This window comes from Oncorhynchus keta, chromosome 32 (genome assembly GCF_023373465.1).
Source record: "Oncorhynchus keta strain PuntledgeMale-10-30-2019 chromosome 32, Oket_V2, whole genome shotgun sequence".
NCBI lineage: Eukaryota > Metazoa > Chordata > Actinopteri > Salmoniformes > Salmonidae > Oncorhynchus > Oncorhynchus keta.
In genome coordinates, this window is record NC_068452.1 from 22,104,800 (window position 1) to 22,132,737 (window position 27,938).

General features: G+C 42.3%; 3 protein-coding genes across 5 annotated transcripts; 2 read left to right on the forward strand and 1 right to left on the reverse strand.

Moving 5' to 3' along the window:
- The first annotated feature begins 1,025 nt into the window (after positions 1–1,025).
- On the forward strand, positions 1,026–12,699 carry retreg3 (reticulophagy regulator family member 3). 2 transcript variants are annotated; one of them, XM_052490916.1, is made up of 10 exons: positions 1,026–1,044; positions 2,056–2,332; positions 4,841–4,947; positions 5,307–5,337; positions 5,443–5,569; positions 5,712–5,796; positions 6,414–6,551; positions 6,717–6,790; positions 7,117–7,249; positions 10,357–12,699. In XM_052490916.1, exons 2-10 carry the CDS (start codon positions 2,088–2,090, stop codon positions 10,923–10,925), a joined length of 1,509 nt encoding a protein of 502 aa, XP_052346876.1. In that variant the 5' UTR covers positions 1,026–1,044; positions 2,056–2,087; the 3' UTR covers positions 10,926–12,699. The 2 variants fall into 2 exon arrangements, with proteins under 2 accessions (XP_052346876.1, XP_035603278.1); XM_035747385.2 differs by lacking the exon at positions 1,026–1,044 and adding an exon at positions 1,480–1,622.
- A 143-nt stretch (positions 12,700–12,842) lies between these two features.
- Positions 12,843–18,945, forward strand: psmc3ip (PSMC3 interacting protein). 2 transcript variants are annotated; one of them, XM_035747387.2, is made up of 8 exons: positions 12,843–13,084; positions 13,300–13,400; positions 13,494–13,583; positions 17,767–17,878; positions 17,958–18,103; positions 18,178–18,231; positions 18,489–18,548; positions 18,711–18,945. In XM_035747387.2, exons 1-8 carry the CDS (start codon positions 13,042–13,044, stop codon positions 18,765–18,767), a joined length of 663 nt encoding a protein of 220 aa, XP_035603280.1. In that variant the 5' UTR covers positions 12,843–13,041; the 3' UTR covers positions 18,768–18,945. The 2 variants fall into 2 exon arrangements, with proteins under 2 accessions (XP_035603280.1, XP_035603281.1); XM_035747388.2 differs by lacking the exon at positions 18,178–18,231.
- On the reverse strand, positions 18,901–27,490 carry mlx (MAX dimerization protein MLX). Its single transcript, XM_035747386.2, has 8 exons — positions 27,364–27,490; positions 25,653–25,689; positions 25,434–25,523; positions 24,981–25,090; positions 24,670–24,772; positions 24,361–24,460; positions 20,761–20,962; positions 18,901–20,450 (listed from the first exon to the last, which is right to left on the reverse strand). Exons 1-8 carry the CDS (start codon positions 27,403–27,405, stop codon positions 20,394–20,396), a joined length of 741 nt encoding a protein of 246 aa, XP_035603279.1. The 5' UTR covers positions 27,406–27,490; the 3' UTR covers positions 18,901–20,393.
- Between the last annotated feature and the right edge of the window lie 448 nt (positions 27,491–27,938).

Genomic DNA, 27,938 nt, shown 5'->3' on the forward strand with positions numbered 1-27,938 from the left:
CATTCTTCTTCTTCTACAATATTACGGCGTTCCGCAAACACAGTTCATAGGGGCATGCCGCCACCTACTGTACTGGATTGTGTAGTCAATCACAGTTTACAGAATAATGAATAAAGAACCAAACATTAAGAGAAACTAAACCATCCTATCTAATCATGTACTACTAAGAAAATAAAAAAGAGCCCTTACCAACTTCTATCAAATCCTGCATGCTCACATATTAGGGCTGCATTCATCAAATAGTAGGAGTTGAGTAAAATAGTTTGGCAGAATTGCTGTGAATAGAAGTACATTATACTTTACCACAACAAAAGAAAGAATAGACTTTTTCGAAATTGTCTGGATATAATTAAATATCTCTAAAATAAATCGTATTTAAATGTGGCTATTTCATTATGTGTGACCAGAGTGAAACATCAATGTTACGCATACATTGTGCAGGACGCATATGCTGAGGCAGTGAAGAAAGTAGAGGAAGATGGGGTCAAATGGGATGGATCCTGAGAGGAGTAGTGTTTACTAGTAGATCTGTACCAGTACAGAGGGATAGACCAATACGTGATATATGCTTCAGTAAGATATTTTTTTTTTAAATATTTTATTGCAATGGTTATCAACTGTACTGGAGGGATGGAACGTAAATCGCAGAAAAGTGAGGTTGTGGTGTCACCGGCAGAGAGGTATTTGGGTGTGCCAGACTTGACGTCAGAAGAGTGGTGTGTTGAGTGGTGTCCAGTCCTTTCAGGCTGTTGGCCTGAGGTATGACCTGATATATTTAAATAGTGGAGTAGGTGTTGGATTTTTTTGAGTGTTTGGTTAGATGGTAACGGTATTTATTTGTTTATTTTTATACTCCATTCTAGTAGGTGGCGGTAATGCATTTATTGGATGCCCACCTCCGCTAAACCTCATTAAAGAATACGTATTTACAATGTGCAGTACGCCACATTTGGAGGAATTATGCATTTTAAACAGGGGATCAAGGGTGTAATCATTAGTCCAAACAGTTGCCTAACGAAATGATAGTTTATTGGACAAATTCAGGTAGGTCCCTCCCATCTTCGTTCTGTTTGCTTCCCTTACAAAAAATAAAACTGCACTGACATGATCCTTATAACGTTACTAATCCAGTTTCTTTATTTACGTGGCATCTGATTTGTTGCAGAATACAAACCGCTCCATTTGGGTTGTCTATACATCTTCTAAATTGTATCGAAATTATTTGAGCTATTTTCCAATGTATTTAAAAAGCAACTTCAGTTATAACTCATTCATACATGAAGATCTAGCTGTAATTATAGAACATGGTTTCACTGCAACCGCTGTATAGTGTGATGTCTGATGGTGATAGTAAAGTGTAAATACAGGATATTTTACACAATTGACTGAGTATAGATTTCCTCAATATAGGTTATTGAAATGTCTTTCACATACTTTGGTCCGCAACCTGTCTGTCCACAGCTAAATCCACAATAAACGACTAAGTCGTGCTGTTGCTTCTGATTGGTGAGCCAGTTGACTACGATTTTGTTTTGTCAAAAAAAAAAGCGTTTCAATTAGCTAGGCTTAGGGCAACGCCATATTGACAATACCACTTGATACATTTCTGCAATAATGTCGAAGTAGGTGTCCGTTTTTTTGTGTGCTATTTTACAAATAATTGATATATGTTCTTGTCATAGTTGGTAAAGATATCGATAGCATCGTGCAGTTTCTTTGCTAGCTAACGTTAGCTACAGTGCACTATGATTAGTATTCAGTTAGCATACATAGCTAGCTAGCCAAATACAGCTAGCTTTTTGGCTAGTTAGCTAACAAAAATACTTAGCTAGGTGAAACGACACTGCGTGGTAAATTTGACTAGATACGTATTTTTTGTTAACTGACAACCTCGTTCGGGCAGGGACTTTTGACAGTTACTGTAGTTTGCTTGAGAATGACCAGGTAACAAGTCGGCTAAAAGCGGGTTCGGTTGTTCTGACGTGGAAGACACGATCTGGGACACGACACTTTCTTTAGTTGGCTCCATATTTATACCGAGGTGTTATTTTACAGGGTTATTTATTAATCAACATTTGACGCGAGAGATGGCGCACACGGAAGGACTGGAAAATGCCATGGGAGAGTGTTCAGGAAAACAGGGGTCGACTCTTGGCCTGAGAAGTCGACCATGCTCCAGCGAAAGAGATGGCCAGGTCCGCGTTGTTAAAGGCTTGCTTCAGGAGAGACTCGGACCTTACGAGCCGGTGTTGACCTACCTACAGTCCGTTCTGGTGTGGGAAAGGCCGTTTCAGAGTGTGCTACTGTACACAGTGGTCAACGTTGTGTTCTGGTAAGTTTTTGAGAACTTATAAATGGTATAGCAGTGATGACAAGCATATTTGTATAATTCATGACTTACATAAATCATATCCAAGTACAGTAATCATATCTGCTGTACCATCAGAAGCTTTTGCACAACGAAAACGTCTCCCATCAATTTAAGATAAGACAGATGGCTCACCAGAGCTGCTATTAATAGACCACCAAAGCACCACTGTGCTTCTGTAGGCAGCATTCGAAACACCATCTACTCTGGTGGTTGACATTATCTTTCAATGGAAATAGGCGTAGTATGTTGAATCTGCAACTACTCTAGTTAAGCCTATATGTTAAATGTCTACAGGGAGTGTAAAACAGAATCTGTGAAAGGAATTAGTGATGTGACAATAGTAAAAGTCCTATAAGGCAATGTCCCCCTACAGAGTCGATGCACCAGTCACCATGTCCCCAATCAATCGATGTCAAGAAGTCACCCTGCTTAGTGTGGTGAACTAATAGTCTATATTATTGCCCAGAGTGATACATCGTAATGCATGAAACGACACAAGTCACATGTATTTTGGGGGAGAAGCGTACAGGAAGTAAGCCCATGCTAACAGTACCAGTACTGGTGTGTGGTATAGGAATTGGAAAATGATTTTGTGTGTGTTTTAGTTTTTACACAATCAATAGACATGATTACTAATGGGTATGTGTGTACTTTTGACTTTAAACAGAGGTCCCTAAGAAATGGAGGCCAGGATTTAGTTTCCTTCTGAATGTGTTCTCTATCTCAGTACTACTAATAAGAAGCTGTATGCCATGCATTATCAGCCAATAGCCTACATCATTAAATATGAAAGAACTATCAGCAACATTACACTCAGCTGTTATTGTGGCCACTAACTGTCTTTTAGATGTGTTAAACCAAGTGGTAATGGAGCCACGTGTAATAGCTGCCATCTAGCTATCCATTTTTAGGCCAGTTGCTTGCATAGATAGATTACATAATCCTGAATTCCAACACTGCTTTTGAAACCAATACCAGGCAGCTCAATTAAGGACAAATACAATTTTATTTGTTACATGCTTTGTAAACAACATGTGTGGACTAACAGTGAAATGCTTGGTAGGGTGCTCGGCCCCAGTGATGTACTGGGCCGTATGCACTACACTCTGTAACACCTTGCAGTCGGATGCCAAGCAATTGCCATACCAACCGGTGATGCAGCCAGTCAAGATGCTTTCAATGGTGCAACTGTAGAACATTTTGAGGATCTGAGGGCCCATGCCAAATCTCTTCAGCCTCCCGAGGGGGAAGGGGCATTGTTGTGCCCTCTTCGCGATTGTGTTGGTCTGTTTGGACCATGATAGATCCTTTGTGATGTGGACACTGAGGAACTTGAAGCTCTCGACCCGGTACACTACAGCACCTTCGATGTGAATGGGGGCGTACTCGGTCCTCCGTTTCTTGTTGTCCACGATCAGCTCCTTTTGACTTGCTGATGTTGGAGAGGTTGTTGTCCTGACACCACACTGCCAATTCTCTGACCTGCTCCCTATAGGCGGTCTCATCGTCGTCGGTGATCAGGCCTACCACCGTCGTGTCGTCAGCAAATGTAATGATGGTGTTGGAGTCGTGTGTGGCCACACAGTAATGGGTGAACAGGGGGTGACTAAGCACGCACCCCTGAGGGGCCCCCGTGTTGAGGTGCAGAGTGGCGGATGTGTTGTTGCCTACCACCTGGGGGCGTCCCGTCAGGAGGGAGGTGTTCTGTCCCAGGGTCCAGACTTAGTGATGCGCTTGGAGGTCACTGGCATTGATGTTGGGCACTGGTGTTGAACACGGAGCTATAGTCAATGAGTAGCATGCTCACATAGGTGTTCCTTTTGTCCAAGTGGGAAAGGGCAGTGTGGAGTGCAATAGAGATTGTGTAGTCTGTGGATCTGTTTGGGTTATATGTGAATTGGAGTGGGTCAAGGGTGTCTGGGATGATGGTGTTGTGAGCCATAGCCAAACCTTTTAAAATCATTTCATGGCTACAGATTGTGAGAGCTATGGGGCGATAGACATTTAGACAGGTTACCTTGGCATTCTTGGGCACAGGGACTATGGTGGTCTGCATGTAGATATTACAAAATCTTATTTACAATGCTGGCCTGGCAATGTGAAAGAGTATGTTTGCCTCTTGGTGAGCTCGACGTGAATGCAGTTCTCAACCTTTGTTGTCCTCATTTGAACTAATGGCTAGATTGCCTGCTGTCAGAGTCTGACAACATTTTACTCAGGAGATGACAAACACAGGAAACGCCTGTATTCAAAGTTGAGTTCAGAGTCACATGTACACACAAACTATCACCACAACATTTGTGGTGAGGGTCTTTTCCGTTACATTCAGTCAGTAACTAAGGCACCACACACAAACATCTGAGTCTACATAACTGCCACTTGCACAGGTGTCCACAGGGTATGTTTGTGACATCTCAAACAAAAGGAAACGTCAGCTGTTGTGAAGCTGACCTTCGTGTTCTGTTCCAGGTTCTTTGCCCTGACCTCGCTGCGCCTGCTCTTCCTGCTGTCCTCTGGCCTGCTTGTATTCATCTGCATTGACAGCTGGAGGAACAAGATCTGGCCTGAGATCAGAGGTGAGAAGGATATAGTACATTATTTCTGGGTAGTCTGCTTTATTCTGCACCCAACGCCACATGCCCCACTGTGTCTTGGTCTGTCCCTTCTGAGTACCTCTGCCCAACTGTGTTAATTACACCTGACTTGGTTCTTAAATCCTGTCCCTTATTCCCCAGTGTCATACTACCCTTGGTGTGAAAACCCTACTGGCCCTGGTCTGTAGTATTCATTAGACCCTGTATAATGAATGATATCCTATGTCATGCTTGTCCTCATTTAAACTCATGTGGTGTAGAGTGTCCAAGTGTAGTGCATTTAGTGATGTGGATTGTTGCTAAATGCAGGTGTTAAGTGCATTTGCTGTCTCTTCCCACAGTTAAAAAACCTGATGAGTCTGAAAATGAAAGGTAGGCCTATGTCTTAAAAACATAATTTGTATCCTATCGTCACACTCGGGTTGGGCAGGGGTCACAGAGAGATGATGTCACTGTTGTTGTACTCGTATCTTACAGCTGGGGCCTGGTGCAGCCAGGGTTGCTCAGTGTTCCAGAGCTGTGTCACCACATTGCTGAGGTCTGGGTCTCTGGGCTGGCCTTCACATCCAGCCGGGTGCAGTTCAAACGCCAGAACCCTGGCAAGGTGAGGCCTTGGCACTCCCCTTGTACTAGTATGAAGGGTCTCCTATATAAACCCTAATACAATATCTTGTCTACTCTCAGCCTACTGTGAATATACAACTAATCAGTAACTTGACCAGTTGAACCCTGTTTGTTGTCTCTAGTTCTGCCTCCTGACCTGTGCCCTCTTGTCCTGTCTGGTCATGGTTGGACGGTACATTCCTGGACTGGTGCTTTCGTACGCTGCGGGTGAGTACAGTGAGAGACGACCCGCCTACCCCACCCTTCTGTTTCCCAAACACCATCCCCATTCAGAGCTCCCTAATGGTGGAAAGCTGGCTGCCCTTGTTAAAAATTCATGGCTGGTGAAACCAGATCTGTGTCCCCGGCACCAGGGTTCTGTCTGTGATGTGATTACTGCCTGACTGGGCTGAGGCAGGCAGGAAGGGAATCAGGAAGAGGGGGAAGCAGGAATGGAGGGACTCAAGGGGAGGCGGGAAGGCAGGCAGGCAGGGAGGGAGATGCAGGGAGGTCAGGCTGAGATGCTAATCCCCACACATTTAACCAATGTAGAGCGACCGATCTACTGGAGAGCCAAGATCAGGGAGGCCTTGCCAGGGCCCTCTGACATACTTAACAATCTCGTGGCTACTAGAGCTCCCACCCTTTGTTTCGTTCTCTGTTGAATGGCGAGATTAGTTGGGCTCAAGCCCATGGGTGTGTCTGGGTTGAGGAGAGCAGCTCGGAGGCTGGGGATTGGGTGAGCCAGAGCCTAATAGCACAGATGAATGCGGCCATGGCTTTTTATTGTTTGTTTATGCCCAGTGATGTTTCTACTAACATTATGCCATTCGCCCTTGTCCCAGTGCTGGTTGTTCTACTGTGCCCCCTGGCAGCGTACCACCGAGTGTGGCAGCGTGTGTGCGTGAAGCTGGAGCCAGCCCTGCAGTGGCTGGACTTCAGCGTTCGCGGGTATATGATGTCAAAGCCCATCGACAACCAGTGTGAGTACAGTGTGTGTGTTACCTGTTTGTTTGTGTTTGATAGTTGCATTGCTACAGTTTGCATGGACAAACCTAAACCAGTGTATCTCCTTCTACCTTGACTGGATCAAGGGAGTAGCTCGGTCATTGTAACCTGTGGTCTGCGTTTGTGTGTTTGATCTGCAGTCCTCCGCCAGCCAATTCGGGGTGCAGCATCTGGTGATGACAGTGAGGAGGAGCTTGCTGCATTCTGCCCGACGGTAATTCACCTGATGTATTTCATGTGCAGTCCAAAAGCATAGTCAGGTTGTCATCTATCTGACTGTTATGGTTATTGAAATGGGCCTACTTGTTTCCTGTGTTGGTTATTACTCAGTAAGATGGCCAGGAGTGGCATATGTAGCTTAAGCCTGCAGCTGGTCTCAGATTTACAATAACCTGACCCTTTAGAGATAAAACAAAAAAATAGCAGGCCCTCTCATGTCATATAAGGTCACATAATCTGTGATTTATGGACTACATTCAAGAGTAGTCCATAGTATATTATGAATGACTAACACAGTTCAATGTCTTTCCTCTCTTTCAGTTTGACGATGCTATAGTGGCCAAAGAACTTGCGATGACCGACTCTGAGCACTCTGACGCTGAGGTCTCGTACACAGACAATGGGACCTTTAATCTGTCCCGTGGCCAGACTCCTCTCACAGAGGGCTCAGAAGGTACAGTATGCACCCACCTGCTGAGTCTGCACCTCCAGGCACACATGCTCTGGAGTCACAAGAATTAGAGCCAGATCTAATGTAGCTAATAGGGATGTGCATCTTTCCATTTCAAGACGATTGGATACCGGAATGATACGTTTTTAGTTTGACACTTCGTTTTTGATTAAATTGATGCAAACGCATACATTTTCCATTTTAATGTAATATCAGCTGCTGATGGAGATCATGAGCTGGGCCTCTCTGGGCTGGATCTTTCTGAGATGGTGTGTGTGTACAGTGCATTCGGAAAGTATTCAGACCCCTTGATTTTGTTATGTTACTACCTTATTCTAAAATGTATTCAATCGTTTTCCCCCCTCAATCTATACACAATACCTCATAATGACAAAGCAAAAACAGGTTTTAGCTTCTTTTTTTTAATACAAATTTATGAAAAATAAACTTAGCACAGTTACATAAGTATTCAGACCCTTTACTCAGTACTTTGTTGAAGTTACTTTGGCAGTTATTACAGCCTCAAGTCTTCCTGGGTATGATGCTACAACATTAGCACACCTGTATGTGGGGAGTTTCTCCCTTTCTTCTCTGCAGATCCTCTCAAGCACTGTCAGGTTGGATGTGGAGCGTCGCTGTACAGCTATTTTCAGGTTACTCTAGAATTTTTTTTTTTTGATTGGGTTCAAGTCCGGGCTCTGGCTGGAGCACTCAAGGACATTCAGAGACTTGTCCCGAAGCCACTCATGCGTTGTCTTGTTGCTTAGGGTCGTTGTCCTGTTCGAAGGTGAACATTCGCCCCCAGTCTGAGGTTCTGAGCGCTCTGGTGCAGGTTTTTATCAAGGTTCTCTCTGTACTTTGCTCCTTTCATCTTTCCCTCAATCCTGACTAGTCTCCCAGTCCCTGCTGCTGAAGAACATCCCCACAGCATGATGCTGCCACCACCATGCTTCACCGTAGGGATGGCAAACTCCAAGCGGGCTGTCATGTGTCTTTTACTAAGGAGTGGCTTCCATAAAGGCCTGATTGGTCACCTCCCTGACCAAGGCCCTTCTCCCTCGATTGCTCAGTTTGACAGGGCGGCCAGCTCTAAGAAGAGTCTTGATGGTTCCAAACTTCTGACATTTAAGAACGATAGAGGCCACTGTTCTTGGGGACCTTCAATGCTGCAGAAATAGTTTGGTCCCCAGCTCTATGCCTCAACACAATCCTGTCTCGGAGCTCTACGGACAGTTCCTTTGACCACGTGGCTTGGTTTTTGCTCTGATATGCACTGTCAACTGTGAGACCTTGTATAGATAGGTGTGTGTCTTTCCAAATCATGAGCCCCACCAGCTTTTTTTGTGTCCCTGTTTTGCATGTTATTTTGGCATTAATATGTGTTACATATCAGTTTGCAAACAATTGTTGAGTTAATAAAGCTGCATACAAACATGGTATCTTTTTGGCTTCTTGAGTAAGGCAGCTCCAAAATGCAGGTGTTTCAGGCTAGCTCAGTGGTTTCTGTGGTGGTGGGGCAGCCAGTGGAAAATACGGAGTGTCGGGGTTGGTAATGTCATTGGCTCAGTGTTCTATCACTCATAGGGACACTATGTCACTGCAAAATCTACGAGTAGAGCTCGAACATTCAAGACCCTTGGGTGCTGCCACAGAGTTACTTTAGAAATGCCCATCCAAGAAGGCTCAAGGTCATTGGCACAGATAAAATCATGTTATATCTTAGCTTAGTAGCTTTGATTGCAGCATAGCCTAGTGGTTAGAGATGGTTAGAGCGTTGGACTAGTAACCGGAAGGTTGCGAGTTCAAACCCCCGAGCTGACAAGGTACAAATCTGTCGTTCTGTCGTTCTGCCCCTGAACAGGCAGTTAACCCACTGTTCCCAGGCCGTCATTGAAAATAAGAATATGTTCTTCACTGACTTGCCTGGTTAAATAAAGGTAAAAATTTTAAAAAAGAAAATAAAATTGGACTGATCATGTCGACATCATACTTTCAAAAACGTAGCTAGCAAGCTAGCGGTCATCAGCATGAGTCAAGTCGACCATCTACTGGCAAATCCTTTTCAATCCTTGTCATATGAAGAGAAATTATAGATAAAACGTATCGGTGCTCCTCTGCTATTTGACATAAACTTTACACAACAAATCGCAAATTCAACAATGAGTGGTTTGGAAGGAATCAGTGGCTAACTTCAAGAATTGCAAAGCAATCACTAGCCTGGTCGTCAGTGGAGCGGGTATGTGGTCCAAGTCTGGATTTAAGGGTCTCTTTTCCAAGCTTAAAAGGATAAACATTCAACATTGGTTGAGGAAAAATATTTATTTCATACATTTTAGAATAAGGCTGTAATTAAGGCTGTTAAGTAACAATGTGGAAAAAGTCAAGGGGTCTGAATACTTTCCGAATGCACTGTATGTCTATGGTGTACTATGTAGGCACCTGATCTGAGCCATAAGAGAGACTAGTCATCAACTACCTCACTATCAGACTAGGGGGGGGGCAATATAGTTTTATCTCCCACTTAGCTTCTGAAATCATTAATTAACTTGTCATTTTTGCAGATGAAATGTTTGGTTTAGGAATGTGTCCATATTTATTGTTTACAAATTGGCTATGATATAGCCAATGAACACAGCTTTTGGATTTCACCCCCATCTCCAAATTAAATGGTTTTGACCATTTGGAAGTTTAGTGAGCTTTATTCCGGTAAAACAATTTGACAGTGCATAGATAATAGTAACATAACAAATTACATAGGTTGTCACTCAACTAATGAAGCCTAATATCATACAAGACATTTTAGCTTTTGAATGCTGAATGTGCTGCGCAGATGTGCAAGATCACGAACAGACTGCTGTCCTTTCGCAGGTCAGCACACGAAGCTGGGCACAGCACGCGAAGCAGTCGTATGTTACGCATCGGTCCCTGATTCAAATGTTTATCTGAATTGCAGCTAACATTAGAGCCTGTATGATAGGATGACATGTCATAAGGCACTGCACTGTGTTTTCTGTACTGTGGCATGACTGCCTACTCAGGTGATTGTCTGTGTTTTAAATGACAAATGACATTCCAACATCTTGAGCCCCTTCCTCTCCGTTCATCCTCAGATTTTGATAGACACAGCGACAATGAGGAGTCGTTTGCACAAGACCTCAATGACTTCCCCTCAATCAACCCAGACGCCACCCTGATGGACGAAGACGACGACTCATGCATCGGGCTGCCCAGCCTGGGTCTTCGGCCTGGGCGGACTGGTCCCCGAACCACGGCCGAGCTGCTGGATGTGGAATCCCACCTGGACTCTGACCAGGACGACCTGGACGAGGAGCTCTCCTTTGGCGGCCTCCCCCCCGCTTCTGACTTCCTTGGAGGTGACCTGGCTGGAATCATCGCTAGCAACATGATTCAGGCGGCACTGGCTGGGGCCATGCAGCCTCGTCCCCCTGCCGCCCGCAGAGAAAGGGTGGGGCCCACCAGAGCAGGGACCCATAGGGGCTACCGCAAGCAGTCTAGCTCGGAGATGGACACGGACTTGGACGGAGAGGACTTTGAGATGCTGGACCAGTCGGAGCTGAACCAGATGGATTCCTTTGGGGGTGCAGGAGGACGGGGAGGAGGGCAGGGTGGGGGACAGGGGTCCAGCTTCCTCTCCAACCTACTGGGGAAACCCCAGTGAGGCTACTCTACCTGTGCATAACAATCAAACTAAGTCTTTGTGTGTGATTGAGTGATTGGAGTGTTTATGGCTTGTTTTGACTGAGTGTATGTGTGAGTCATTTTAATCGTAGGATCCAGCAGCCAGGCTCCTGATTGGCCTCAGTTGATATCACTGTGAAGTACTTCTGATTTCTTTATTTTTCTATCTCACTTTTCATGTTCTTCCTTTAGTCTGTAGCTTGTATGTGTAAGCCACCATCATTCAGAAAGTGTTCTTTTGCAGGCTGAGCAATAGGAAACTCAAAGTATAAAACCTCCATCTGTTTTTGAAACAGCATTACGGAACCACTTCTCTGTACTGTCATCCAGTATGCCCTAGTGAGTAATACGTTTATTTTTATTTTTAAAGTGGATCACTAGGTTAGTATACAAACTTCCTAAAATGCTAGACACACAGGGCTATTTAATATGGGACCAACTTTGACATTCCTATTGATTAGTGAAGTTTTACTATAGCAATGACCTTGTTTTGAATAGTTTTAGCAATATCTGACTGGTACTCTCTTTTAGTAAAAATGACTGCTTTCATTTTAAGATTCTCTGTTAGAAACTAAGTCAATATTAATAGTGATATTTTTGGGATCATTCTTGATTTGAGACATGGATTTGTTTTGAGTCTGAAATCATTGTTTTAAAAAAAGTGGATTGGCATTTTAGTTAAATGTGTTTTACTGCCCCCCCTGACTGTTTCTTCCCACACCATTAGTCCTGTTTTGTTTGCTGTACTTCTGGGTAGATCTGTGAACGTAGGGTTGCCTCCTGTGTTCCCCATGTGTCTTGAATGAGCAGTCATGGGCTAGTTAGATCTTTTTGTCTTTATCATCACAATACGTCACTTTTATCAAGTTAACCTGTTCCTTGTATCCCTTCTCCTGGGCATTCCCAATCCCTGTCACCATCTTCACTCATTTTTGCCGATCCTTCTCCGAGGATAATCTATAGAATAGACATTCATATGTAAGAAGTACAGAATATAAGCCTTTAGTTTAACCTCTAAACTCATGCATGAACCACATTTTGTTAAACGTCTTAAGAAAATCATCAGGAAAACGTGTTTACATTGATGGGTGAACAAAATGCTGGTATACAAAACTCAACCTGATTAGCCTTTTTTAAGTGTGAATATGTAAAGGAGAATATGTAAAATGCTTGTCTTTTAAACTAGGGTGCAGTAAATGTTAGCCTAGTCTTTCTTTTTGTGTGTGTGTGCAGGTCAGCATGGTTAACCTGCGATGGGCATACAAGATCCTGCTGCTTTTGTCTTTTCATGGACACCATCTAATAAATAGGAGTGATTCTTTTTGGTCATTGAAACTCAAATGACTCAGAGATGGGTTTTGCTGACGTAGCTGGATCAAAGAATCAGAAAGAGACTATGCTGGTTTATATATTGCCCAATAATGCGATTTGTGTTGTATAGAAAATCATGACTGTGGGAGATTTCATACAATAGAACTTCTGGATCCCCCTGTTCATGGAGATGGCCCAGAAAACAGAATTGGTCTGATCTGAAAAGGTTTGGGATTTTAATTAAAAAGAGTGAATGTACATGACTTATTTTGGACCACTTTAGTTTAAATAGAGGTTGTTGCAGTGTCGCTTCATGAAGACTGCCAGGCAATTCTTCATTCTTAGTATTATGTTCTATAAATGTGTTCAGTACATTGTTTTGTTTTTTTCTCTGACATTGGTTTTGATGTGCAAATCTTATTAAATATGAAGTCTGGATTAAATGTTTATTTTCTTATTCCAAAACAATGCAATATTCCACAGATCCAAAATCACAATTTTGAAAATTTGACATCCTTGCAGGCAGATTACATTTTTTTTTTTTTTTGTAAATCACTTGGGACTTTTTTTCTTTTTACCGACATTTGGCTGGTTGCTGGCGCTTATTTCATGCACTGCTCAAGAGTCCATACCCAAGCTGTCACAGGCCGTCTTGCACAGAGGCGGAGGGTGACGAAAACAAGCTTCTGTTTCGATATGACGTAGGTAAAGCCTGGACACCCACAAAGGATCACGGCGCGCGAAACTCGATCTGTCAATAAGCATAAATTAGTTAGCGATAGTTTATGGCTCACGGAATAAAAAAAATGAGCAAAAAAGACAACGGAGGTATGAGTTGTAATTTTTTATTTTACCAAGGTTGCTACATTCATTGCGTTTAGTATGTTGCCAAACATGACAGACGTTTTTACTATTCGATGTAGCGAACTTTAGCCAAGTTAGAAGCAGTACAGCAAGCTAGCACACTGACACTCAACTGCACTGATAAATCCATACACCAGCTAGAAGTTATACAGGTGACTGTTTTGTGTTTTTATTGTCAGGTTTAACAGTCATATTTGCTTACCTAAACGAGAAGAACCGTCCTTACAGTGCCCAAGATGTCTTTAACAATTTACAGAAGCAGCACGGCCTGGGAAAGACGGTGAGAAAGTCTAAACTGTTCTGAGCCAGTGACATGATTTTCAGCATACATAAACTAAAATGTATATTTGATTACTCATTCCTATCCTGGTAGGCTGTGGTTAAAGCCATGGAACAGTTGGCACTGGAAGGGAAGATCAAAGAGAAAACCTATGGGAAGCAAAAGATCTACTTTGCTGATCAGGTGATCAAGGCTGAGTATCAGAGCAGCACGTCAATGCGTACTGTATATGGTGATGGAAATATGTATCCACTGTTGATCTGAATCTTTTCTGTTTTGGTTATTCGTTTTTTTTCTCTCTCTTTGCTGCTAATTTCACAAGTATGTGGGGAATTTGTAAAAAAGAATCAAAACATAACACTTGTAAGCAGCCAGTCTTCCATTCAATAACCTTCATTCATTTTGTTTGGAGACCTCTTTCACCACACAACCATTGATCCAAGTTTACTGTGAAATTAGCAATTGGTTTGATCACCAAAACACAACATGATATTTCCTCAATTTAGTTATTTTAATGTACTCCAATGGCAGAAAATGTACGATATTTCAAAATTGCCCTTTGAATTTACATTACTGTAAATTACAGTGCTGTTATCACATTAGGCAATACACTTGCACTACCCATAAAAATTGACTGAACATCAAATGTTCATAATTTTCTATCCAAGCCTGACATACAGTACCAGTCAAAAGTTTGGACACCTACTCAAGGGTATTTCTTTATTTCTAGTATGTTCTACAAACTATACAACAACACATGGAATCATGTAGCATCCAAAAAAGTGTTAAACCAATCAACATATTTTATATTTGAGGTTCTTCAAAGTTGCTATCACCGCCTGGCAATCTCTCAACGGCAACTGCCCACATCCGCCCACAACCGCAAGCCTCTCCAGAGGGTAGTGAGGTCTGCACAACGAATGGTGATGGTACATCACCGGGGAAAACTACCTGCCCTCCAGGACACCTACACTACCCGATGTCACAGGAAGGCCATAAAGATCATCAAGATGTTAATGTGAGTTAAAATGACAATGTTAACCAAGAAGTCAGTCTTATACACCGTCAGAATGAGTGTTGGCAGCAGCCACTAACAACCACCCGAGCCACTGCCTGTTCACCCCAGTTTGTCTGTGATGCTATCATCCAGAAGGCGAGGTCAGTACAGGTGCATCAAAGCAGGGACCGAGAGACTGAAAAACAGCTTCTATCTCAAGGCCATCAGACTGTTAAACAGCCACCACTAACATTGAGTGGCTGCTGCCAACATACTGACTCAACTCCAGCCACTTTAATAATGGAAATTGATGTAAAAAAATGTAGCACTTGCCACTTTAAACAATGCCACTTAATATAATGTTTACATACCCTACATTACTCATCTCATATGTATATACTGTACTCACTACCATCTACTGCATCTTGCCTATGCCGTTCTGTACCATCACTCATTCATATCTTTATGTACATATTCTTTATCCCTTTACACTTGTATGTATAAGGTAGCAGTTGTGGAATTATTAGGTTAGATTACTCGTTGGTTACTACTGCATTGTCGAAACTAGAAGCACAAGCATTTCGCTACACTCGCATTAACATCTGCTAACCATGTGTATGTGATAAATAAAATTTGATTTGATGTTGAGATGTGTCTGTTACTTGGCCTCTGTAACTCATTTATTTGGGCTGCAATCTGAGGTGCAGTTAACTAATGAATGTATCCTCTGCAGCAGAGGTAACTCTGGGTCTTCCTTTCCTGTGGCGGTCCTCGTGAGAGCCAGTTTCATCATAGCGCTTTGTGGTTTTTGTGACTGCACCAACTTTCAAAGTTCTTGAAATGTTCCGTAATGATGGGCTGTCATTTTTCTTTGCTTATTTTAGCTGTCCTTGCCATAATATGGACTTGGTATTTTACCAAATAGGGCTATCTTCTGTATACCACCCCTACCTTGTCACAACACAACTGATTGGCTCAAACGCATTAACAAGGAAAGAAATTCCACAAATTAATTTAAAGGCACACCAGTTAATTGAAATACATTCCAGGTGACTTCCTCATGAAGCTGGTTGAGAGAATGCCAAGACTGCAAAGCTGTCAAGGCAAAGGGTGGCTACTTTGAATAATCTCATAAAATATATTTATTTGTTTAACACTTTTTTTGGTTATTAGATTCCATATGGGGTATTTCATAGTTTTGATGTCTTCACTATTATTCTACAATGTAGAAAATAGTAAAAATTCAGAAAAACCCTTGAATGAGTAGGCGTGTCCAAACTTTTGACTGGTACTGTAGGTCTGGATTTAAATGGCCTGAAGGAGGGTGGTACTCTCATGGGGATGGCAGCATACATCTTCCACCTGTATGGTAATAAGGATAATCAAGTATTTTACAGTATTGTACTTATGTATTGTAGTGGTCCTGTACATGGCTCAGCTCATAAGAGTGTGGCACTAACAACAGAGTTGTAGATCCGATTCCCACTGGGGAGACATACCAAAATGTGTGGACTTTTGTCACTTTGGATAAGTGTCTTATGTAAATGTATATACACTGCTCAAAAAAATAAAGGGAACACTGAAACAACACAATGTAACTCCAAGTCAATCACACTTCTGTGAAATCAATCAATCAATCAAATTTTATTTATATAGCCCTTCGTACATCAGCTGATATCTCAAAGTGCTGTACAGAAACCCAGCCGAAAACCCCAAACAGCAAGCAATGCAGGTGTAGAAGCACCTGCATTGAATCAAACTGTCCACTTAGGAAGCAACACTGATTGACAATAAATTTCACATGCTGTTGTGCAAATGGAATAGAAAACAGGTGGAAATTATAGGCAATTAGCAAGACACCCCTAATAAAGGAGTGGTTCTGCAGGTGGTGACCACAGACCACTTCTCAGTTCCTATGCTTCCTGGCCGATGTTTTGCTGGCGGTGCTTTCACTCTAGTGGTAGCATGAGACGGAGTTTACAACCCACACAAGTGGCTCAGGTAGTGCAGCTCATCCAGGATGGCTCATCAATGCGAGTTGTGGCAAGAAGGTTTGCTGTGTCTGTCAGCGTAGTGTCCAGAGCATGGAGGCGCTACCAAGAGACAGGCCAGTACATCAGGAGACGTGGAGGAGGGCAACAACCCAGCAGCAGGACCGCTACCTCCGCCTTTGTGCAAGGAGGAGCACTGCCAGAGCCCTGCAAAATTACCTCCAGCAGGCCACAAATGTGCATGTCTCTGCTCAAACGGTCAGAAACAGACTCCATGAGGGCCCGACGTCCACAGGTGGGGGTTGTGCTTACAGCCCAACACCGTGCAGGACGTTTGGCATTTGCCAGAGAACACCAAGATTGGCAAATTCGCCACTGGCGCCCTGTGCTCTTCACAGATGAAAGCAGGTTCACACTGAGCACGTGACAGACATGACAGAGTCTGGAGACGCCGTGGAGGAGAACGTTCTGCTGCCTGCAACATCCTCCAGCATGACCGGTTTGGCAGTGGGTCAGTCATGGTGTGGGGTGGTATTTCTTTGGGGGGCCACACAGCCCTCCATGTGCTCGCCAGAGGTAGCCTGACTGCCATTAGGTACCGAGATGAGATCCTCAGACCCCTTGTGAGACCATATGCTGGTGCGGTAGGCCCTGGGTTCCTCCTAATGCAAGACAATGCTAGACCTCATGTGGCTGGAGTGTGTCAGCAGTTCCTGCAAGAGGAAGGCATTGATGCTATGGACTGGCCCGTCCGTTCCCCAGACCTGAATCCAATTGAGCACATCTGGAACATCATGCTTTAGTCCAAGTCTGGGAGGAGATCCCTCAGGAGACCATCTGCCACCTCATCAGGAGCATTCCCAGGCGTTGTAGGGAGGTCAGACAGGCACGTGGAGGCCACACACACTACTGAGCCTCATTTTGACTTGTTTTAAGGACATTACATCAAAGTTGGATCAGCCTTTAGTGTGGTTTTCCATTTTCATTTTGAGTGTGACTCCAAATCCAGACCCCCATGGGTTGATACATTTGATTTCCATTGATAATTTTTGTGTGATTTTGTTGTCAGCACATTAAACTGTAAAGAAAAGTATTTAATAAGAATATTTCATTCATTCAGATATAGGATGTGTTATTTTAGTGTTCCCTTTATTTTTTTGAGCAGTGTATTATGGCTATTACAGTTCTGTATTGGCCAATACAATTGTAGTAAAGCAGTGAAGTTTGGTGAAAAAGTGACTGATTTTGTGTTATAGTCAAATGAAAATGTGTTAATTGCCTTTTTGATGATCTGTTTTGAGTTGTGAAAATTTACCACATAGTAATAAAAAAACTAACCGGTAAATATAACTATCAGAATGTCCTTGACTACCTACAGGCCCAGTTTGCAGAGGTGAGTGAGGCAGATCTGAAGGCCATCGACAGTCACATCTCTGACCTCAGCACACAGGTGCAGGCTATCTCTCAGGGCTGCAGACAGCTGGACGCAGGTAGGGCTCCCCTCTTTGGCCCTATCAGCACCCTACCCACACACTGGACTACCCGACATACTCTTATCTCTGATTGCAGAGCTGAAGGAGCTCAACAGCTCCCTGACCACAGAGGAAATGATATCAGAGATCCAGGAACTAAAAGAAGGGTGTTCTGGTTACAGGGAGCATCTGGAGAAGATCAAGTCAGCGACCAATCATGTCACACCAGAGCAGAAGGAGATGGTATGGGTCACAATCAGACATGGGTTCAAATACAACCCCCCCCTATATACTGTGCTCATGCGTCTTTCCTTCAGGTTTACAAGGAGAGACATCTCTACGTGAAAGAGTGGAAGACGAGGAAGAGACTGGTGATTTATTTATTTTAGCTGTATTGCTGACATGTTACGGATTGCGTGATTAAATGTAAAGGTTATTTCCGATCAAGCAGACATGCATCGTTTACCGTGAATGCAGTCTCCGTTAAACGCAGGAACATTGCCTTACGCGCTGTACTTCCGCAATTTGGATTGAATAGAGCCCTTACTTGATCAAAGCCGTACGAGTATTTGTGTCAGAGCAGAACAAACCAGAACAAATAGTCTGAATCGGTCTCTGCTCCTCTCAGGCAGCTGATATGATGGGTTCCATTTTGGAGGGATACCCCAAGACCAAGAAGCAATTTCTGGTAAGATGCTCTGCAAAACATACAGATCTACAGTAATACTGTCTTTATTTGGGGAAACAAGATATTGTTCATCACCATGACAGAGGGAGACAAATGCCTATCATGTTTACTCTTATTTGTCAACCTGAGATGTCAGCATCTTTTTTTGTGTTCTCTGTTTAGGAAGAAGTTGGTGTGGAGACTGATGAGGACTGTAAAGTGACTATGCCAAGTACCTGACAGAATGTTGGAGGATCTTTGTTTACTTTGACTTGAATGTCAATTCTGAGGGAGTATTATGCCATCAAAACTCATTCCAGGAATAACTAGTTACTATTTGTAATGTTTTGTAATAAAATACCTTGTACAGGGGTATACTTTAAAGTTTATTTTGCAATTAAAAATCATTCATACGAAATACTTCCATCAAATTCTTGTCCAAATCAGCAGAAAACATGTAACATTAGACCTGATTTATTTATAACAGCACAAATACTTGTCGTATAAAATGATCCCTTTTTAAAGTCTGGTGATTACACAGATTAAACATTCACATCTGTTAGGTTTACCAGAAGGTCCTGAAACATTTGGTACAAGTTCTCCTGAGGACATTGTCAAAATAAATCACCAAATTCTTCACATTACATTTGAACATTCTTGACTGTTTAAGGCCAGGATTCAATCAGATCTGTAGCAACCTGCATCAAACACATTGCTTTTGTTTAGGTGGTGTAACTGTTGAAGCTGTCAAATTAGTAAGTGGCTGCTCTTGTGGTCATTGTCATGAAACCACACCCGTCCTTATATCCCACCCACCTTAGAAGTTCAGAACAAGAATGTATAGACTATATAGAAATGACAATCATTAAACAAAGTCGGGATTTATCACACATTTCACTGTTATAATTTGTAACACTACTGCAAGGGCTTTCTACTAATGCGACTAGTGCATCCAATGGCAATGCCAGCTATAGTTAACGCCAGGAGCTTCTTGTGGATTTGACAACTCTAACGCCGTCATTGTAAATAATAATTAGCTGTTAACTGACTTGCCTAGTTTAATAAAGGTTAAACACATTTGTTTTGAAACGCAGTTACACCTCCAACACCACCTAAACAAAAGCAATGATTAGCTATGTGTTTACCGCTAATCTGATTGAATCCTGGCCAGAGTTTTTTGGTTCAGAGATTCTGTTTAAAAACCATGTTTAACACAGAACTATTCATGAATCACTATTCTACCGTGCCTTTTTGCCAATAAAGATGATGAAAAGGCGAAAAGCTGCAGTAACACTTACAAATATGCCTGATTCCGTCACAACATGGACACAACAGCAATCATAACATCACAATCAATGATGAACATTTAACAATTCTCAAATACCATCACAACTGGTTTGAATTGAATATTTTAACTCATGACTGTTTTGGATTTGATTCGAACCGGTTTAGAAATTTTTGCTGGTTTGAACACTGGAACAAAAAAAAAAGAGAGGTTTGGAATGGAACAATTAAAAAATAAAATGTGGTTCCAACCCCTGATTTGTGGTGAATGTAAACATTAGGGAAAGTTTACAAGCAAGCGGCCATTTGCCTTGTTTAACACAACTCTGTTCTGCAACGAAACCCCTGATGACTAAAACCACCGAATGCTGGGCTGGATTTGACCTGACTAGACAGGAAACACCCAACCCTGCTGCAGACTGGTGGTGAGTTGAGTAAGCGTTAACGATTTAAATACTGCAGACCAAGAGGGAACACAATAGGCTGATATGTGAGGTCTCTACCAGACCCTGAGAACCCAGGGTAGGCCCCGGCTGCATCCTCGAGGGGAGATTCCTGTCCTGAGTTTACGCCTGAACTGCATTAATACGGCTGGCTGTTGAGCTGCCGGAGAACTCCCACCACAAACTCACGCAATGTCTGGGAAGGAAAAGAGGACAAACATGGATTACCTTCCACAGCTGTCAACTCAACATAGTCATCAATCCTCAGAGCGAGACAGGGTGGCTGGCATGTCAATTAAAGCCAACAGCTGTGATAGTTTTGACCTGTTGGGGTCAGACGGAAGTCCAAAATACCATCCTTGAGCAGAAAATACACCAAAATGCCATGACTATCACATATAAAGACCATTACCTTAAAACCATGCATGATTTGGTGTGCCATCCATCCACCAGCAGCGAGATTCCACCAGCAGTACAGTACATTTAGTACATATTGAGTGTCCTACCTGAGGCTTGCAGTGCTCCTCGATCCAGCTGAAGACGCAGGCGGACAGCTCCTGGAAGCTGGCCACAGACACAGACCTGCTGAAGGACTGGAACAGGGAGTCCATGATGCTCTGAAACACGCTGAACTTGACCTGGTCTGACACCTGCTCCTCCCCCTGCTGAGGGTTGTTTTGGTGGGCCTTCACTATGTGCTCATAGTTCCTACAACACACAGGTTAAACGTTATAAACCGGGTAGTTTGGGTACTGGATGCTAATTGGCTGAAACAGAATTCCAGCCGTGTGTATATCAGACAATATACCATGGGTTTGACACAATACATATTTTTTGCTATATTCATGTTAAACGGTTTATAATAACAATAAGGCGTGGGTGGTTTATGGCATGCAGCCAATACAGTGCTTTCAGAAAGTTATGATGCACCTTGACTTCAATTTTGTTGTATTACAGCCTGAATTTAAAATGGATTAAATTGAGATGATATATGTATATATATATTTTGTTTGTACAAACAAATTAAAAATTAAAAGCTGAAATGTCTTGAGTCATTAAGTATTCAACCCTTTGTTATGGCAAGCCAAAATAAGTTCAGGAGTAAAAATTATTAACAACCAATTAGACAGTGCAAATATTGTACAATCCAGGTGTGCAAAGCTCTTTAGAGACTTACCCAGAAAGACTCACAGCTGTAATAGCTGCCAGAGGTGATTCCAATGTATTGTCTTAGGGGTGTGAATACTTACATAAATTAGACGTCTGTATTTCATTTTCAATAAATTTGCTAAACTTTCTACAAAAATGTTTTCACTTTATTATAGTGTGTAGATGGGTGAAAAAAATAATACACACACTGTACTTGTCAAAAGTTGACACACCTACACCTTCCAGTGTTTTTATTTTGTATTATTTTCTACATTGTAGAATAATAGTGAAGACATCAAAACTATGAAATAACACATATAACCATGTAGTAACCAAAAAAAGTGTTAAACAAATCAAAATATATTTTATATTTGAGATTCTTCAAAGTAGCCACCCTTTGCCTTGACAGCTTTGCACATGCTTGGCATTCTCTCAACCAACTTCACGAGGTAGTCACCTGGAATGTATTTCAATTAAACACGTATGCCTTGCTAAAAGTTCATTTGTGGAATTTCTTTCCTTGTTAATGCATTTGAGCCTATCAGTTGTGTTGTGACAAGGTAGGGGTGGTATACAGAAGATAGCCCTATCTGGTAAAAGATTAGCCAATAAATGATTCAGAGTTCAAGTAACAGATACATCAACTGTTCAGAAGAGACTGCGTGAATCAGGCCTTAGTGGTCGAATTGCTGCAAAGAAACCACTGCTAAAGGACACCAATAATAAGAAGAGACTTGAATGGGCCAAGAAATGCAAGCAATGGACATTAGACCGGTGGAAATCTGTCCTTTGGTCTGATGAGTCCAAATTTGAGGAGATTTTTGGTTTGTGAGACACAGAGTAGGTGAATGGTTGACCTCCGCACGTGTGGTTCCCACCATGAAGCATGGAGGAGGTGTGCTGGTGACACTGATTTATTTAGAATTCAAGGCACACTTAACAAGCATGGCTACCACAGCATTCTGCAGCGATACACCATCCCATCTGGTTTGCACTGAGTGGGACAATCATTTGTTTTTTAACAGGACAATGACACAACACACCTCCAGGCTGTGGAAGGGCAATTTGACTAAGAAGGAGTGATGGAGTGCTGCATCAGATGACCTGGCATCCACAATCACCAGACCTCAACCCAATTGAGATGGTTTGGGATGAGTTGGACCGCAGAGATAAGCAAAAGCAGCCAAGTGCTCAGCATGTGGCTACTTTGAAGAATCTCAAATATATTTAGATTTGTTTAACACTTTTTTGGTTACTACATGATTCCATAAGTGTCATCTCATAGTTGATGTCTTCACTATTATTCTACAATGTAGAAAATAGTAAAAAGAAAAATCCTTGAATGAGTAGGTGTGTCCAAACTTAACTGGTACTGTATAATTAATCCAATTTGAATTCAGGTTGTAACGCAACAAAATGTGGAATAAGTCAAGGGGTACAAATACTTCCTGAAGACACTGTATACCACTAAGGGCTGTAATCCAGGCACTGTGCCACACCTCCTCAGGCCTTATTGTTCAAGTAACCTGTTCGACTACATCTGACCATTTCTAACCAGGTTTCCATCCAACCTTTTAATGCGCGTAATGTACATGTTGAGGAAAAATAAATAAATCACGACAGGCTTGATTGAAACAGAAAGTGTCGGTGAACTTTCCAAAATGCAGACAAAACCAAATACGCTAGAACAGTTGGGATCTTTTTGTGTCTAAAATGCATCATGCGGGAAATGTCAGTGGAAAAGCTTTTAATGAGCAAATATTCATATAATAACCATCATATTGAAGTAAACTTGGAGTCACGCGATGACGTGTGGTCGTCCCACTATAACGCACTGGGAAAGCATGCCGTTTATTAGGCTACAGATTAAATATGTTATGAACTTCACAGGGTGGTGAAAGTGCAAGTTGATGAGCTTGATGCTCCTTTCCAATCAATATCGAGCTGCCGTTTGACAAACCCTCCCTGTATCTGCGAGCTGTTGGCTAGAGCCAATACCAGAGTGGGAACTCACGAGACAACCATTTGTTTTGAGAAACCCCATCAGTAGAGTTGAAAATGCGATGTAAACCCATTTAACTTGTCATTTTTATTCAGCTCATCTGAATTTTACCTCAAAAGGGATTTATGTGCACTACATCACGCACAGCCTTTTATCTGCAACAAGTTCATTTGACGGAAAAACATCCCTGGTGGGAAAATGTGTAGTTTATTCGCATGAAATGGATGGAAACCTAGCTACTGACAATAGTGTTAATATCATCATATTTATAGAAATATGATAGCGTCGTATTGGTAGTACATGTTTAAGGCTCTACAGCGCAACTATTTTACCTGCCTAAATGTTTTTGCTGTGCGACCTGGAATTCTAATTTAGGAGCACCGGTGCACCAAGAAAATGCTGGATTCTACCTTTAAAACCTCATTTTTAAATTGTGCTCCTTGTAAAAAAGGTCAGCGTAGAACCGAGGCTGTCAAATAGCATAAATGACTGAACAATTCAAAACGTATTAATGAGGCTTCGGTGCCTCTTCAGGAAAATAAATGATTAGATGGCAGCTCAATCCAGTCAGATGTTCCTGTAGGAGTGGCCTCCCTCCACAGTACATGCAGAGGGTCACGTCCCAATTGTTGTTTGGGTAAAACCAACCCCATTGACTGCTTTCCTGGACTTCTCTCTGTCAGAGCAGAGTGTGGACTGAGGCATTTCCCTCTCTGATAAGGCCCGTCTACCAGGGCTGACCTGATACAGCCTATGCAATCTACCATGGACACACGCGCATGAGTTATTAGATAAATGAAACATATCCTTGAAGGTTCTCTTAACCTAAATTATACATATTTGATCTAACACAGCTAATATATTTAATGGTTTCATCCCCAGCTCTCCCCTCTCTGCTTTGACACTTCACAGTATCACACTGTAGTAACAGATTTTTTTTCCCCCTGCGACTAACGTTTTCATGATCTTCAGTGCCATCACTTCCTTCCTCAGCATAGACATGTCCTCCTCCTGCTTCTTCTTCTCTTTGTGCAGAAACTGGATGTAGTCGATAGCTGCAGCAGGAAACAGAAACAACCAATCAGGGATTTCTGGACAAAACATTTCTATCAGGGAGGAAAATTCCAGCTTAGGGTGGAATCCTTTATAAGCATTTATAGTATGTTGGCATTATACAGTAAAAAAAAAAAAACACCGGTCAGAATGCCAATTTGCAGTCCTAAAATGTACATTTCTGGTTGAGAGGTACAATGGTCTACATTACTTTTCTGCAGCACTGTGGCCTTGCTGATCTTCTGCGTCCCCACGGCAAACTCAGACTGCTGCTGGCAGGTGGGCACTATGGACTGGAGATCATCATAGCCTTTCTTTGGAGTCAAAACACACATGACAAACAGATTTTAGAAATGACAAAAATATTACATTTGGCCACCTAAGAAACGTCTTAATTTTTTGGAAGAGATCAATCACCAACTCCTCCCCACCCAATCTTTTGTATGTTCTCAACCTTTTCACAACTACCCTCCTCCCCATGATCTACACTCCTGTTGTTCCGCTCCCCATCGGAGGCCAAACCTTGATAGCATCACGTCGTTTCTGCTCGGCCTGTGTGTGTGCCTGTCTCCTCCGGTCTTTGTAGGACTCCTTGTATGTGGTCTCATGCCTGTAGTCACTGTCTTCATCATCTACAGTGAGGAGAGGAAGAGCAGGTGTTTCAGTCTACCTCCCTAGGGCTCAAGGCCGACATCAAGCACTGGACAATGAGAGCGCAGGACAACGCCCAACCGAACTAGGTCACGTGGAAATGCAATAGAGAAAAAAAAACAAGAAAGAATAGAGTGGAAGTGAGAGTGAGGTAGGGAGTAAGACAACGAATAAAATGGTTGTTTCTGAATCAGGATACAAAATAAATATACAGCATTGCCTCACATACACAAAACGTTTAGTCATATAGTACACACACCATGTTGCAGATTAAAAATACTCCCTAACATATGTTGTCTAAACATAAATGACAAAACACAGTACCTGTATTTGGTACTGATGAGGCACTTGTGGACCCAATGCTGTTAGCCCTGGAGACCACAGTACCCTTCCTTGCATTCTCAGCAAAGAAACCTTAATGGAGAACATGAAGAGCTCAGACATCAGTAAATTACTAATCAGTTATCCACAGGACTGGTAGCCTACTAGCTATAGATTGTATATTTTGGTAAAACAACAATTAGGACTAAGGATACTACTCACTGGGGTCAAATCCATTGTCACTGAAAGCCCCGTCGTTCTGTTCAGCCATGGCAGGTGTTGACATGAGAGAATAAAATAGTGGATAAGGAGGTGAGAACAACAGGCTCTTTCCCGACTCATTTAATGGGCAGATTCAATTATGCTGAGCCACGGGGCACCGGTGACGTCTGTGCTGCTTGGGCAACAAGGCAGCATGGTGCGTCATTCAGAAACACACATCTCTTTTCTATAAAAATAGATTCAAATATGTTTGAATTTTCAAACTAGTTTTCATTGGGAAGGCAGATATAATGTTATCAAAAGCAATCACTTTTGTATGTGGAAACGGAATCCTTCTCTACTTTTCAGACGACTTCTGCCACATTCACGTGATAAATCTGAATGAGGTAACTCGAAAATGTCAGACTTGCTAACTGGTCTTAGTTATAAACGTGCCGCGTTCAAGTTTCCTAGTTTCGACTAGCATGTGAACGCGGCAGAAGTCCGCTGAAAAGTAGAGAAGGATTCTCGACTTCGCCGTGGACTTTGCACAGGGCACCGGTTCCAATACTGATTCAATCAACTTTCACTTTAATCGAATCACCAGACAAACACAGCAATTAGCATAAACAAACTCCACTGACAGTCCTGGGGTGTAATCATGTCCAAACAGTTGTTCTGCAAATAAAACGTGTTTATATTGGTCAAATACAGGTAGGTTCCTTCCCGTTTCGTTTGCTTCTGTTTAAGAAACAGAATCAGCGGAATGAATACACCACTGATTTGATTCATGTAGGCAGAATGTGTACAAGTATTTGGTTTTGAATATACTTAAGTATCAAAAGTAAAAGTATAAATAATTTGAAATTCCTTTGAAGCAAACTAGACCGCACCATTTCCTTTACTGATAACCAGGGCCAAACGCAAACACTCAGATAGCTTTACAAATTAGGCATGTGTGTTTAATGAGTCCGCCAGATCAGAGGCAGTAGAGATAAACATGGATGTTCTCTTGATAAGTGTGTTAATTTGACATTTTTTCTGTTCCGCTAAGCATTCAAACTGTTACTTGTACTTTTGGGTGTCAGGGAAAATGTATGGAGTGAAGTGCATTATTTCCTTCAGGAATGTAGTGAAGTAAAAGTTATCCAAAAAATAAATAAAGTAAAGTACAGATACACCCCAAAACTACTATTTTTACACCACTGCTAGGTGGCAGCTAACTCCTAGTAGGACCCACGTTCCTATGCGGTCAGTGCAGACAAGGCTGAAATATGGCAAGTAGTTTTTGGCAGAAACATGTACACAACCTCCGCAAACATGCGTTGCGCGACATCGTGACGTGGGCGCAATCTGAAAACACCAGCAGCGTTTTGTAAAGTTCACTTATTAATTTACCTGTGGATATATGATGAGTGTACCATTTGCAGAATTAAACACTGTCCACCCAGACGGTGAATTTGCTAATCACCCGCCTGGTCCACTATGACTAGGCTACAAATTGGCCAGCAGTTGACCGTTACAGAACCGTAACGAAAGTGGGAAGAAGCTTGAAAAGAGTCATAAAACAAAAGGGCTAGTACCTAGCTAGCTACCTGTTAGCTAGCACAGGCCAATTGTAGCAAATTAATTCCAAATTACAAACACTATTCTTACTACGAATATATGGCAGTGTCGTACACCGCTTATTTGTCCTCACATCTCATATATTTGTCTAAACTAGCAAGCTTACTTTGTTCCAGTGATCCTCCGGCGATGCTGTAGGATCCGTCATCTTGGAATCAGCAGCTGTTCGAGTGTCATGTGGTGGAAAAGCTATTTAGAGAAAGGGAACTCTACGCCCTCTGCTGGTTCACACAGTATAACATACGACCTCAAATAAGTGCAAGAAATTGAGCATGTTTACATACAGGCCGTAGGGATCTATTGCTGCGTTCAAAACAACGGGGAACTCGGTCAAATCATGACGTCAGTGATCTTCAGGACGGAAAGTCGGATATATAGTATGAAGCCCGAAGTTCCCAAGTTGGAATTCCCTATTGGATGACCGTTCAAATCGTTTTTTTTACCACTCGGAGCTCGTTTTTTTCTCAATTGTTCCTAGTTGTTTTGAACGTAGTCAAGTCGGAAGTCAGAGATTGCCGATTTCCCAGTTTTTTGAACGCGGCATATGGCTGCGTTTACACTTTTGTGCTAATCAGATCAGCTCTGAAAAAAATCTGATGTGATGAAGGTCTGATATAATTGTCCAAAAGATCAGGGCTTCCTTATCTGAACGCAGTCATAGGCTCCTTATATCTGGAAGTA